Source organism: Geotrypetes seraphini, chromosome 9 (assembly GCF_902459505.1).
Source record: "Geotrypetes seraphini chromosome 9, aGeoSer1.1, whole genome shotgun sequence".
Taxonomy (NCBI): Eukaryota; Metazoa; Chordata; class Amphibia; order Gymnophiona; family Dermophiidae; genus Geotrypetes; species Geotrypetes seraphini.
The window spans coordinates 32,781,412-32,796,151 of NC_047092.1; the positions used below are offsets into that span (position 1 = coordinate 32,781,412).

Sequence of the window (14,740 nt, forward strand, 5' to 3'; positions counted from 1 at the left end):
CAGACCTGTACGGGGGTGGGGGTTATCTGGTCAGGAGCAGGACAGCAGAGAAATGTCACCGGTAGGGGGGGAGGGGGGAGTTGGAGAATGAGAGAGGGCAGATTCATAGAAGGAAAATGGGAGGGGGAGGGGACAGATGGCGAACCGCAATTGGGGAAGGGGGAGAGAAGGGGACATGGATGGTGGACCCACAGGGTGAAGGGGAGGGGAGGGGATGGAGACGTATGCTGGACTCATAAGTGGGGGAGGAAGAAAGTGACAGACGAGTTTTGGAAAATATCACTAATAATCCCTATTTTGGGGCTAGATCATGGGTAGGCAATTCCGGTCCGCAAGAGCCGGAGCCAGGTCAGGTTTTCAGGATAGCCACAATAAATATGCATGAGATAGATTTGCATCTCAAGGAGGCAGTGCATGCAAATCCATCTCATACATATTCATTGTGGAGATCCTGAATACCTGATCTGGCTCCGGCTCTCGAGGACCGGAATTGCCTACCCCTGAGCTAGATGCACTCAATTCAGCGATCATTGCTAAACCTGTTTTCATAGCTTTAGTGATGATCACTTTTACCGACTGGATGCACAAAACATCTTACGGCGTGTTTTTCCCCTCGATTGCCAATTTTCTGATCCAGTCATGCAAATTAGCTAAAACCCCATGCAAAGTAGCCAAGCGATTGATGCACTAACATTGCTTTGCTATGCAAATTTTTAAAAAAACACAAAAAAACCCAGGAGTTTTAGCTATCAGAAAAAAAAACGACTGGTCCAAGCCTGTCGGTTTCTGTGTTACGTTCTGTGCATCACATAGGATACAGAGGGAGAAGCCTAATGCCCTGATTGGCTCAGACGCCTAAGGCCCCTCCCAAGGGGGTTTGTGGGGGGAGGGATCATTGGGGAGGGCCATCAGCGCAGGGAGCTTTTTTCGTTTTCTTTAATGGGGCAGATTGTGCCTATGTAACATCTGTGCCATTAAAAAAAAAAAGGAAGACCTAACAGCAGTGACAGGAGGCTGCTTCCCCTGTCACTGCTGTTAGGGCTCTGCGCATGTGTCACTCGCTCGCTGAGCGATTGATCGGTCAGGTTTGCATGCAAATGATTTGCATCTCCGTGCAAATCATTTACATAGAACATAAGAACATAAGCAGTGCCTCCGCCGGGTCAGACCATAGGTCCATCCTGCCCAGCAGTCCGCTCCCGCGGCGGCCCAAACAGGTCACGACCTGTCTGAATCACCAGAAGGGGCCCCTTTCCACCTTGGTTTCTCATTAAAGTCCTATCTTCCCATCAAAGTCCTCACCCTCTGGTTTTGCCCATGCACGACCTGGTTGGCTTTCTATACTTATTACCTGGTTAGCTTTCTATACTTGTGTTACATCCCAGCACCTCTCTCAGTATCCCACAATCCCTTTATCCCTCAGGAATCCATCCAATCCCTGTTTGAATCCATGTACCGTACTCTGCCTGATCACTTCCTCCGGTAGCGCATTCCAAGTGTTCACGACCCTTTGGGTGAAGAAAAACTTCCTTGCATTTGTTTTGAACCTATCTCCCTTCAGTTTCTCCGAATGCCCCCTCATACCTGTTGTCCCCCTCAGTCTGAAGAATCTGTCCCTATCCACCCTCTCTATGCCCCTCATGATCTTGAAGGTCTCTATCATATCTCCCCTGAGCCTCCTTTTTTCCAGAGAGAAGAGCCCCAGCCTATCCAACCTCTCAGCGTATGGGCAGTGTTCCAGCCCTTTTACCAGTTTCGTTGCTCTCCTTTGGACTCTCTCAAGTACCGCCATGTCTTTCTTGAGGTGCGGCGACCAATACTGAACGCAGTATTCCAGATGTGGACGCACCATCGCTCGATACAATGGCATGATGACTTCCCGCGTCCTGGTTGTTATGCCCCTCTTTATGATGCCCAGCATCCTGTTGGCTTTTTTTGAGGCTGCTGCGCACTGTGCAGATGGCTTCAGTGATGCATCCACCAGCACACCCAAGTCTCTCTCTAGTCTGCTATCTCCCAACAATGCCCCCCCCCCAATTTGTAGTTGAATAACGGGTTCTTTTTCCCTATATGCATGACCTTGCATTTTTCCACGTTAAAGCACATTTGCCATTTGTTTGCCCAGTCTTCCAGCTTGTCCAGGTCCCTTTGCAGGTCCTCACACTCTTCCCTGGACCTAACTCTGCCGCACAGTTTGGTATCGTCTGCAAATTTTATAACCTCGCACTTCGCCTCCTTTTCCAGGTCATTGATAAATATATTGAAGAGCAAACTTGGTAGCACATCGATTGCTGTTCCACAAACGGCCAGAGAACTAGCCAACAGCGATCCAATTGGTATTGTCCGACTGACTTCAGCGCGTCTAGCCCTAGCTTCCCTGGAGGAAAGATTTTCCAAAGACAATTTACTCACATTTTCTTTAGTTTTAGTGCACCCTGCTGTTATGTTGGAGATGTCGATCGAAGAGTTTAGCAAAAAAAAAAGTACAATGTTTCTGTGATTTTTACAATTTGGAAAAGTTTGATAGTAAGGTAGAACTCTGGTGCAAGTTTTGGAGAGAGAAGAAAGCAAAGAACGACAATATGAAGGAGCTGACAATAGAGGGATTGGTGAAAGAAGTGATGACCTTTTTTCCCACAAACAAAACATGCATGTGTCCCAACCGTGTACTACGAGTACTGTTGCGTACTCGTTTAGTACCATGCGCAGAGTGAAAACTTGGTTACGCTCAACAATGACAGGGGTTCGCTTGAAAGGATGTGAAGTGCGCATCGAAAGTTGGTTCTGGAAAGAAGGATAGAAATAGAAAAGGAAGTTCTGAAAAAGTTTAGGGCTGATAGAAGAAAATTTGTTTTAGTATATGTCGAAGACTGAGGGCTCCCTTTACTAAGGTGTGCTAGCGTTTTTAGCGCACACAGGATATTACCGTGCACTACACTGCGCGCTACGTGGCTAGAACTAATGCCAGCGGCAATGTAGCGCGCGCTATTCCACGCATTAATGCCCTAATGCAGCTTCGTAAAAGGAGCCCTAAGTTTAAAACATTTTTTTCAATAGCCTATTTTGTGATGTCCTCCAACCTTCAGCCTTGAACAAAAGTCTGCTTACTTAGTTTACACCCGTGTATTCAAGCTCGAGTCGAATCCCAGTGGGGTTTCTCTCAGTCTGAGATCGTTTGCATCTCCCTGGCTCGGATCCTGGCTACGCCCTTGGGTTGCCAGCCTTGTTTGCTTTGCCATTTTGTATCCAGGAAACAGACTGAAGTTGCAGGGTTCTTACTAAGGCCGGTGCAATAATCTCTGATATTTCCTAATGCAAACATAAAGAAAAGGTTTCGATTCCAAACGTTAGTAACCAAATAATGGTGCGCACAAAAAAATGTGCCCTGTCATGAGAGAGCACGTCAAAGCATGTTCACATGGGTCAGTGCTATATTTCGTGCCCAAGAAAAGTTGCACGAGGACTGGCACTTGGAGCTGCATTTATATGCATCTGATGGGATGCTATTCTGTACATAAATATTGTTGGTATTGGGAAAATTATAGCTGTAATTCGGGTTTTAATGCACACACCATGGCCCAGATTCTTTAAACGGAGCCTGAAGTTGGTGCCTAGAGCACCCAACTTAATTACAGGCAGTCCCCAGGTTAAGAACGGGTTCTGTTGAATTTGTATGCAACTTAGATCCTCGTATTCTTCCCACCTTCTCCACCTCCTTGAGGACCCTCTTGCATCCCTTTCCACCCATCCCACTGTACCCTCTTCACCACATCCAATATTACTCCCTCTCGTCTCTCTCTTCCCCATGCATCTCTACCTCACTCCTCTCCCATTGCCATGTCCATCTCTTCATTCTTCATCTCCCCATGTGCACCATCTCTCTTTCCCTCTCACTCAGAGTCTCAGACACCAAATTCTCCCTTTCTATTCCCTCCCCCACCTCAGCATTTCTTTCCCTCCCTCCATTCTTCCATCCTATGGCTCATGCTCCTCTCCCTCTCTCCATTCTGTGTCCCAAGTTCATGCCCCCTCCCTCCTTCCTTCCCTCCTTTGTCCAAAGTTTGTGCTCCCTCCCGAGTCCAAACAACACCCCTCCCCCCATGTCCTAACGTGTCCCTCTCTCCCTCCATTCTGTGCCCCAAGTACATGCCTCCCTCCAGCGAGTGATTTCCACGATGAGCATGCTTGAGATCAATTTGCATATACTGCTTCTATTGTATGCAGATTGATCTCATCCATATTCATTGTGGAAATCTTGAAAAATCAGCTGGATTGTGAGGACTGTAGTTGCCCACCCCTGCAATATAGAATAATGCTTAGGGCACTTGCATGCATAAATGTTAATTTCCCCTGCATTTCTCTCTCCCTCCACTGATCTAGCATCTCTCCCCTTCTCTCCCCATTCATTCAGCCCGGTCTGTTTCTCATCCGTCCATAGCCCCTTCCCCATGGGTCTGGCATTGCTCCTTCTCTTTTCTCTCTTCCTCTGGTCCTAAAACTGTGTGAGAGTTGCTGCCAGGAACTGATTGAAGATGGACTGTCTTTGCCCATGTCCCGGGTCTTCCTTCTAGAATGTCCTACTCACAGGAAATTGCATCAGAGGAGGTGGGATGTGGCAGAGGGAAGACCCAGGAAAGTAAAGTTCAAAGTTCTTATTGACATCAATGGAAATCAGTAGGAAGTTAAAAACCCATCACAGCATCCCCAAGTTCATAAACCTATGAATGGGATTCACAATTTGGAGATCATGGTCCCCAGGTCCTGTAGTACCTCAGGGTTCTCAAACCTGCCAAAGAAATTGCATGCACGGATGCTACATGGTGACATCATGTTTCATGTGTGTGATGTCATCACGTCACATTCACGCATGTGCGGAAGCCATTCTGCCTGATGAACAGGCAGTGGGGGTGGGGCTGGGGGCGGACCTTGGGCGTAACTGGGCGGGGTGGGTAGAACTGGGCGGGTCTAAGGGTCCGGATTTTACTGATGTAAAATCTGGTAGCCCTACCTACAGCTCTCTACTGTAGAGCATAAATCCTGACTAATGTGCCCTTTTACAAAGCAGAGCTAGCAAGTGCCACTCGGCAAAAGCCCCAAAGCCCTTTAAATCCCTATGGGCTTCGGGGCCTTTACCATGCCAGCCCATGCTAAGAAACTTTGTAACTGGGGAGGGGGGGGCTAAGCTTTAGAAAATGTATCCCAAATCATTCATTGAATTCCAAGTAACATTAATAGAAGCAAAAAGAAACCAGATGTACTAACCATAAATATTTTTATTTTAGTACACTATAAACTCTGCTTCACCTGCTCTGTTCAGTGTGTCTCCACCTGCATCCATTTCTTCTACCAAGATTTTTGATTATGAGAAAGATGAACATACGTAAGGACTGAATTTTATAGCATTTTTATCAATTCAGAATCAGCAGCTGTGAAAGGAACCAAGCATAGTCACCCATGTTCCAATTTCTTCAATAGTTATTACCTGAGTGTCACAGTGGAGGATCCTCAAGGATTGTCAGTGAAAGGAGCACTGGTAGTCCAAATTGTCAACATCAATGATGAACCTCCTAAATTTATAGGGTAAGTGGAAAAAATAAACCCCCAACCCTGTACTGGAAGGTTTTGTGCAGGTTAATTAATCATCTGAAATATTTTCTAATGTATGTTTTGTGAATACTGATTTTTAAAAATTGGCTTCACATTTCATGGTGTCATGTCTCTCATGGGCACCCTGAAAAATGGCAGACCCCTCCCAGTACAGGAGGACAAAACAGAACTAACCCCCTCCCTTTACAAAACCATCCAAGCAGTTTTTAGCACCGGCTGGCGCTAAAACTCTATGACCGTTGGAGCAGCGCAGAGCATTCAGCACGCCAGACGGCGCAAAAAGCCGCTTGCGTGGTTTTGTAAAAGGAGGGTTAACAGTAGAAAATGTTGGGCTCAATATTTAAATGATTTAACCAGACAGGAGAGCCCCAATTCTATAAACAGCGTCTAACTCCTAGGCGCCATTCCCAAGAACACAAGAATTGCCGCTGCTGGGTCAGACCAGTGGTCCATTTTGCCCAACAGTCCTCTCATGCGGCGGCCCTTAGGTCAAAGACCAGCGCCCTAACTGAGACTAGCGCTACCTGCGTACGTTCCGGTTCAGCAGGAACTTGTCTAACTGCCTTGAATCCCTGGAGGGTGTTTTCCCCTATGACAGACTCCAAGAGCGTTCCAGTTTTCCACCACTCTCTGGGTGAAGAAGAACTTCCTTACATTCGTATGGAATCTATCCCTTTTCAACTTTAGAGAGTGCCCTCTCGTTCTCCCCACCTTGGGAATGACAGTGCCGCTGTCATTCAACCACTAGGCGTCACTTATAGAATCATGCTTCTTAGGCAGTGGTAGATGTTGACAGTACCCTCAATCAGGGACCTATACTACACTAGAAATTCCATTTTTTCTGTAGTCGCACCCTCGCTCTGGAATTCAATGCCACTTTATCTCCGCAATGAAAATTCCCTAAATAAATTTAAAACGAATCTTAAAACATTTCTTTTTAAAGATGCCTATCAATAAGTGGAAAAAAAAAAAGTTTCTAAGAAGCGCCATCCCTGTCTTCCTCTCATTATTCCCTATCCCTCTATCCTTCCTTTTTATTTACATATTGTAATTAAAACTTCCCTATCCCCAGTACCTTTCGTCTCTAATAAGTCTTAATTTGTCATAGTTTTAGTTTTACCCTCCTCTTATTTTATTTTTTCAATTAAATCTTAAATTTTAATAGATTTTTCTAATTTTTAATATTGTAAACCGTCCAGATACATGTGATGGTCGGGATATCAAGCCATAAATAAACTTGAAACTTGTTCTAAATGAGTGGTCCTAAGGTAGGTACCTACAGATGCCTAAGTCGATCCACACTTATATTCCGCCCTGAATCTATCCCAAATCTGTCTCTATCCACGCCTACTTGCTGATAGGCTCTTCAGTGTAGGCTCCTCAAAGTGGTAGGTGCCTGCTGGCAAATTACTTATCATTTCTTAATTGGCTTATAATGGTGCTTTCAATTATTAGCGCTGATTAAGCTAATTTTAAAAAAATAAGGGCTTCTTGGCTTTAACTAAACAGCGCTAGAGGTTTTTAGTATAAAACCCCAAAAAAGGAGGAAAAGCTAAATGCTTCTGGAATGGGAAGCATGAAAAATAAAAACTCAAAATAATAAACAACACACTTGCCAGAAAAATGTAATATATAATTCACTGTTTGCAATAAACTTTTCATATAGGAAGAATTTGTGCTCAGAGACATGGAGGAACCAGGGGAATAAAATTCCTCAAAAAATCCTCACCACCCAATCATCACATCTCTTCCAAAAATACAATAATGCTAAAGTTATATTGGATCTTACAATAGGTAACAAGCACTTATCTTATGTTAGTATGTCTTTGGCTCCCCTCGTTTTGACCCTTCTTCAGGAAGCCAAACGATAAAGCTGTTAAAACGATAAGTCTTATATTCTGTGTCATCTCTCAAAAAGTTAACAAAACCTTGGGTAGAAAAATCTTTCTTCACTGCTCTTCACTAGTTCTCTGACACCCAGAGTATAAGACTTATCGTCTTCTTGCTTATTTCTGATCTGAAGAAGATGGGTTTACCATAAAATGCATTGAATTAGTCCAATAAGCAAGGTATTACCTTATTTTGTTTTGGGGGGTTTTAAATACATTTTTATTAAGTTTCATTATCAGTGAGGAAACAAGCAACAGGTATAACACTATAAACAAGAGAAAACATATCATTATACAAGTCTACTCTTTCTGGAGGGGAGGAAACCACAACCGAAAAATAGGAAAAGGGAACAGAATATGCCCCCCACCCCCAATAAGGACAGTCCAAGACATCTGCGCAGTTCCCACACCAATACAAAAACCATTTTTGATTTTATCCACCCCCTCCCCACAGTCTACCTGCCCCCCCAACCTAATGAGAGAACCCCCATCCCCCACACCAATACAAAAGCCATCTTTTATTTTATCCTCCACATCCCGTCCACCCCCCCCCGTCTACCTGCCCCCAACCTAATGAGAGAACCCCCATCCCCCACACCAATACAAAAGCCATTTTTTATTTTATCCCCCCACCGTCACCCCCCTCAGCCTATCTGCCCCCCCTATCTAATGAGAGAACCCCCTCCCCATCCTTTGTTTTATTTCTAAATATTACCTTCATCTACTGAGAAATGTCTTCAAGCGTGCAGCTTTTCCTCCCATCCACTTTCATCTTTGAGCCTGGGCTCAGGTAGAGAAGCAAAGAGTAGCAGAAAAACAGCCAGAATGATGAGGAGGGCTGCTCCAGAGGACAGGGACGTCTTTTTTAAAAATTCTTGATTATGGGGGTTAGATCAGGGGAGGGCAACTCTGATCCTCGAGGGCCGGAATCCAGTCGGGTTTTCAGGATTTCCCCAATGAATATGCATTGAAAGCAGTGCATGCACATAGATCTCATGCATATTCATTGGGGAAATCCTGAAAACCCTTCTGGATTCAGGCCCTCGAGGACCGGAGTTGCCCACCCCTGGGTTACATGTTCTATATTTCCTTGGATGTCTAGGCCAGTGATTCCCAACCCTGTCCTGGAGGAACACCAGGCCAATCAGGTTTTCAGGCTAGCCCTAATGAATATGCATGAGAGAGATTTGCATATGATGGAAGTGATAGGCATGCAAATTTGCTTCATGCATATTCATTAGGGCTAGCCTGAAAACCCAATTGGCCTGGTGTTCCTCCAGGACAGGGTTGGGAACCACTGGTCTAGGCCGCCTTTGTGACAGTTTTTGGACATTTTTATTTTTTGGAAATGCCCCTGTCACAAAAGATGTTTACGTTAGAACAACATTAGTGTTTTTTTCAAAGCTGAAAGATATACACACTTTACCGTTCATCTGTGCAGTCTGTTCTGAACATACAATAAAACAGTGGTTCCCAACCCTGTCCTGGAGGACCACCAGGCCAATCGGGTTTTCAGGCTAGCCCTAATGAATATGCATGAGAGCGATTTGCATATAATGGACGTGACAGGCATGCAAATCTGCTCCATGCATATTCATTAGGGCTAGCCTGAAAACCCGATTGGCCCTGGTGGTCCTCCAGGACAGGGTTGGGAACCACTGCAATAAAAGATAAGGATTGTGCTATTAAATACCGAATGAGTATGGCAAGAGCCCCAAGGGTGGCCTCGTGTTGTAAGAAAGGAATCTAGGCTCCGTGTATCTTTTGCTCATTTGAATTTATATTTTCTAGACCAAAATACTTGCTTTTCCATATTGATGAGGAAACAAGGCCAGGGACCGTCATTGCCAATGTGACTGCTGTGGATCCAGATGATGACGGTACTAAAAGCACCCTGTTATACAGTTTCAATACGCCAACTATGTTCTTCGAAATCAATCAGTGTAAGGCAAATATATCACTGCAATTATTTTGTGGTTTTATGCCCTTGCTTGAAATATGTCTAAAACTGAGGAGGAGCCTTGCCTTATAAACCAAGGCAATATCTAACACGACAAATTATTGTAAAAGGTATTGAGTTTGTGGCACTCGGTTAGGGCGGCCAGCACTTTTTAAATGCCAGCTGCAGTGGTTGGATTAAGTGCAAATATTCAGTGCCACAGTCAGGATAGTGTTCAGAACTGAACATCTGGATTCAACGGTGAACAGCACTGCTATCCAGAGAGCAAATTGATATTATGGTTAGATTCTGCCAGATTAAGAACAACTACCTAGAAGATATTTGATTTTCGTTACCCCTGCCCCAAACAAGTGGAGGGAGGGGCATAATCAAAAGAAACGTCTAAGTCCATTTTGGGCCTAAGTCGCTAGTCGCCCAAAGTCGGCTGTGTCTAAAGTCCATTCCCGAAAAATACGTCCAAAATATTTTCTTTTTTGAAAATCGTCTAAGTATACGTCCAGCCTTTTGATCGGCCAGACCGCTAAATCGTCTATCTTTATACCCCATTCTCATCCAAAAATTTGTCCAAGTCAAAAACGCCTAGAACAACGTGGGAGGGACCAGTAAAGCGATGGACTAGACACCCAGACATGGCAACACAGTAGACGGGCACCTTACAGGGCACAGCTGCGAACTTCACAAAAAGGGTGCCATATACACATCTCACCACAACTCCCTTATAGGTCATGGTGAGCCCCCCAAAACTTACTATACCCACCTGTCTACAACCCCAATAGCCCCAGACTACTTAAGCCACCTCTGTGCTGCTCTACAAGGCTTTCCTATGCCAGGTGCTGATGGTCTGGAGGCAGATATGTAAAGTTTTTATTACAATTTTTATGGCGGGGGGGCGGTATAAGTGATCACTGGGGGAGTGTGTGGGGGACTGTACTTTGTGTTTGCAGTGGTTATCTGGTCACTTTGGATAACTTCTGAGCACTTAGACCTGGTTTTCAATCGCCTAAGTTGCTATGTATAAGTTCCATCTGGGCAGCCTCGTTAAACTTTTGGTTATACTTATAGTACGACTAAGTCTAACTCGGCCCACGGCCGACCCAAATCCCACCCTCACCACTCCTCCTAAAATGCCTCTTTTAGCTCTGGGCATACAGCAGCACTGAAAAGGCCTAAGTCATTTTTAGAAACATCTAAAACCTGGTTCTATTATTGGCACTTGGATGAACTTAACAGGACACGCCATAGTGCAGCCCCGCTTTGACCCACGGGTTAAAACCATGGAGTTGGAGCAAGAGCAGGAGAGTCGGGCAGAGAACAGAACTCTTCTGGGTGTTGGCGGTATAGAAAAATAAAGTTATTTTTATTACTATCTGCAACAAGTTTCAAAATGAAGGCATGCTTGTATTTTTACTTTGAAACAATGGACTAAACTAAACCCACAGCAAAAATGTTTTCCATGGGCTTTGTGCCAAATGCAGAGAAGTTAGACATTTTCCTTTGAGTTTTCTATTTTTCTTTTTTTTCATATTAGCCCTGTCTTATTATTGTTCTCAATCCAGTCCTCGGGACACCCCCAACCAGTCAGTTTTCAGAATCTTCACAGTGAATAGATATGAGATACAGTAGATTTGCACACAATGGAGGTAATGCATTCAGAGCTGTCTCATGTATATTCATTGTAGATATCCTGAAACCTGATTGGCTGGATGTATCTGAGGCAGTGTTTCTCAACACAGTCCTGGACTGGAGTACCCACTTGCTAATCAGGTTTTCAGGATAGCCACAATGAATATGCATATATTTGATTTGCATACACAGCCTCCATTATATGCAAACTTCTTACATGCATATTTATTGTGGACATCCTGAAAACCTGACTGGCAAGAGGGTACTCCAAAACCGAGTTGAGAAACACTGCTCTATAGCACAGGTTCTCAAACCAGTCCTAGGGGTATGTGAGCTGCTTGTGGGAGGTACATGGCACAGGTCTCCATCCCCCCTTCCTCCAGCAGCATGACCCCCTCCACCTAAGAGCCTTCATGTCCAAGCGCTCAGGAAAGTCCTGGCAGCTCCACCCACTTAGACACGTTTACATCAGAGGGGCGGTACTAACAGGGCCTCACAAACAGATAGACTTAAAGGCTCTGCATCAGTCAAGCTAGCGCCAGTGCCAGGCCTTGTATAGACTCCAGACTCCCTGACAGGCAGCAGGAGGATAGCAGAAGACGGAGGGCTCTTCATAACTGGAGTTAGCTTAGTGTTGCCCGAACTGTGTTTTTTAATTTTCTGGTTACCATTATGTATTGTTAATGAGATTATATTGTGTATATATATGAAAAATGAACGGAAGAAATTGCCGTACAATTAATACTATTATTATGGGGGTGGGGGTCAGGGGTGGAGCTTGGGCGTATCTGGGGTGGAGCTTGGGTGGAGCATTGGTGGGTCAGAGCTTGGGTGGGGGTCCTTGGTTGATATTTGTTAGACTTACTCCCTCTTTTACAAGGGTGCGCTAAGCTTTTTTGCACGCGCTAAACACGCGCTAAATGCTAATGCGTGCATGTTATCCTATGGACACGTTAGCGGTTAGCGCATGCGTTGATTTAGTGAGCACTAAATCCACGCTAAAATGCTCAGCGCGCCTTTGTAAAAGAGGGCCACCCAAGCTTCACCCCAGACACGCCCAAGCTCTGCCCCTTAGGCCCTCTTCTACAAAGGCGCGCTAAGCCTTTTAGCGCAGATTTAGCACGCGCTAAATCAACACATGCGCTAACCGCCAACGCGTCCATAGGATAACATGCACACGATAGCGTATAGCACGTTTAGCACGCGCTAATTTTTAGCACGCGATTAAAAGCTTGGCACACCTTTGGAAAAGAGGGGGGTTAGAGATTACTTGGCTTGAAGAAGTTAAGAAACACTGCTCTAGGGTATGCATCAGAGATGCCAAGTTACCCAGTTACGAGCTGGTGACATTTTGGCCAGTCCCGGGTTTTCACTTACATCCCAAAGCAATGTCTCGAGACAATGGGAACTCGCGGCAGCCATTCTGATGATGGCTCTGCACGGGGCAGGAGCATAGGAAGATCGCTCCTGCCCCGCTTCACCGCTAGACCACCAGGTAAGGTTCCGGGGAGGCTTGGACGGCTTAAAAATAGACAAAAAATGGAAATAGGTTTTTTTGTTAAAAAAAAATCATGAATAACCGAATCCGCGGATTCTGAAATCGCGGAATCGGAGGGAGAAGTGTATAGATGCGTCTATTGCTCCCTGGAGCTGCAGCGTCTTTGCTGCCTCCACTAAGGGCTAGATTCACTAAGCAAACCGATCGTGTACCGATTGGTTTGCGACCCCTTTGCGACCCGATTTCCCTCCGACCCGATTCACTAACCTCTGTCCCGATCATCCTCCGATCGGTGCATGCAAATGAGGGGGAACGGCATTGAAATGATGGCAGGCAGCAATTCACAAACAAAAACCCTGCAACACCGACTCGGTTGGCCGATTACAAACAAACGACTGCTGGGGACCAGTCATTCACAGCTTTTAGACTGCCATCTCCTGCTCTGCCTGCTGTCTTTCCAGCTCTCTGCTGATTCTCCTGCTCTCTCTGCCCTGACTCTCTGCCGCAATTTTCTCCTGCCGCCCTGCTCTGCCCCGAATCTGCTCTCCTGCTCCTGACTCTCTGCCCTCGAATCTGCTCTCCTGCCTGCCCCGAATCTCTCCTGCCGCCCCGACTCTCCTTCCCTTCCCCGCACTACGAGCCCGTGGTTGTAACCCGTGGGTTTAAAGCGGGTTAAAACCATTGGCTCGCGAAGAGTAAAAATTTTAAAAAAAAGGTCGCTGCTCTTAAGCATGTGCAGACCATCTACAGATGGTCTGCGTGTGCGTTGGGCTCGCTAGAGAGCGATCCTGACAGTCGGATGGGGGTGTGATTCCGATCACCCTCATTTGCATGAGAGCGATACATGAATCAGCCCCCCCGGACACAGATCAGATCGGATCCCTCACGGATCGGATCCGATCCATGCCCTTTGTGAATCTAGCCCTTTCTGCTCTCCAGATCTGACTCCCCTCCTGACTTTTCAGTCTCCAGTCTGACCATTGTTCCCTCACCCTCACCACGGGGGACAGGCTGCTACTTCAATCAGCATTGCATCACACCTCAAGAAAGCTCTCCTTACCAAAAGTTCTCCATTTTATACAAAGGTGCAGAGTGACCTTCTAGAGAATGACACGGTGACAAAATTCATCACCGTTCCCGTCCCTGCGGATAACCGCGGGAAACCATCTTCATGTCATTCTTTAAGGAGAGAGGGAAGAATCAGAGTATGAATGGCCACAACCACTGACCCGCAAGCTTTGCTTTGAAGAATGCTGGTGTAGAAGGATTGAAGTTGAGATAGACACTACAGAATGACAGTCTCTGGTATCCAGAGCAGATATTGTGATGTCATAATGCCTCATTCCACCAGTGCCTAAGAGCCAATCACATCAGTGATGTCACAATGGCTTCATTATCCTTGGCTAAGATAAGAATCAGAGTATGAATGGCCACAACCACTGACCCACAAGCTTTGCTTTGAAGAATGCTGGTGTAGAAGGACTGAGGTTGAAATAGACACTAGAAAATGACATGGGATTATTTCCCGTGGTTATCCGCGGGGACAGGAACGGTGATGAATTTTGTCACCGTGTCATTCTCTATCCTTCCCTCTAGCAAAAGCCCAATGGCTCTACATAATCAATAGCAAGCACTGAAGGTCCTGTAGCCAGTTGATTCCTCATGTTCTAAGATAATATTATTCTTTATTTTCCTATTAGTCACAGGTGTCGTTCAGGTTCTAAGGATAATCGATCGGGAAAATGAACCATTCAGACAACACCCTGAAGTAACATTGGAAATTGTTGTACAAGATGGTATCAACTTTGATCCGTCTGAAAGATTTGAACTAAAAATCATTATTGACGATATCAATGATAACCCACCAGTTTGTAAGGCGTATGCCTTGAGGTATGTTTAATCACTTTGACTATATTAAACCACATTGATATGTGTTAAAATGCAAGAAGAGGGATTTAAGGCTTAGGCAAAAGTGTTATATGCCCTTCCTCTTACCTATAGCAAAAAAGAAGATTCACAGATGTCAAAGCCAACCTTCACTTATGTATTCTTTATTGATGGTTTATCATAAGTTCAAAAACAAGTCCTTGACATACAATATAGATGTGGTCCCGACTAGGATCCACGTAACGGCGACTACGTCACCTTTTTCAGGGGACAACC

The 14,740-nt window shown here is 45.3% G+C and overlaps 1 protein-coding gene across 4 annotated transcripts in view; it reads left to right on the forward strand.

The window, feature by feature from the left end:
* Window positions 1-14,740, forward strand: part of CDHR3 (cadherin related family member 3) — a 102,626-nt gene that overhangs the window by 19,229 nt on the left and 68,657 nt on the right. For 3 of the 4 annotated variants that reach the window (XM_033957596.1, XM_033957599.1, XM_033957595.1), the window contains 4 exons: window positions 5,283-5,380; window positions 5,476-5,580; window positions 9,288-9,439; window positions 14,278-14,467. In XM_033957596.1, coding sequence (XP_033813487.1) covers window positions 5,283-5,380; window positions 5,476-5,580; window positions 9,288-9,439; window positions 14,278-14,467 — 545 coding nt within the window. The remainder of the gene's footprint in view (window positions 1-5,282; window positions 5,381-5,475; window positions 5,581-9,287; window positions 9,440-14,277; window positions 14,468-14,740) is intronic. The other variant, XM_033957598.1, reaches the window with a different exon arrangement.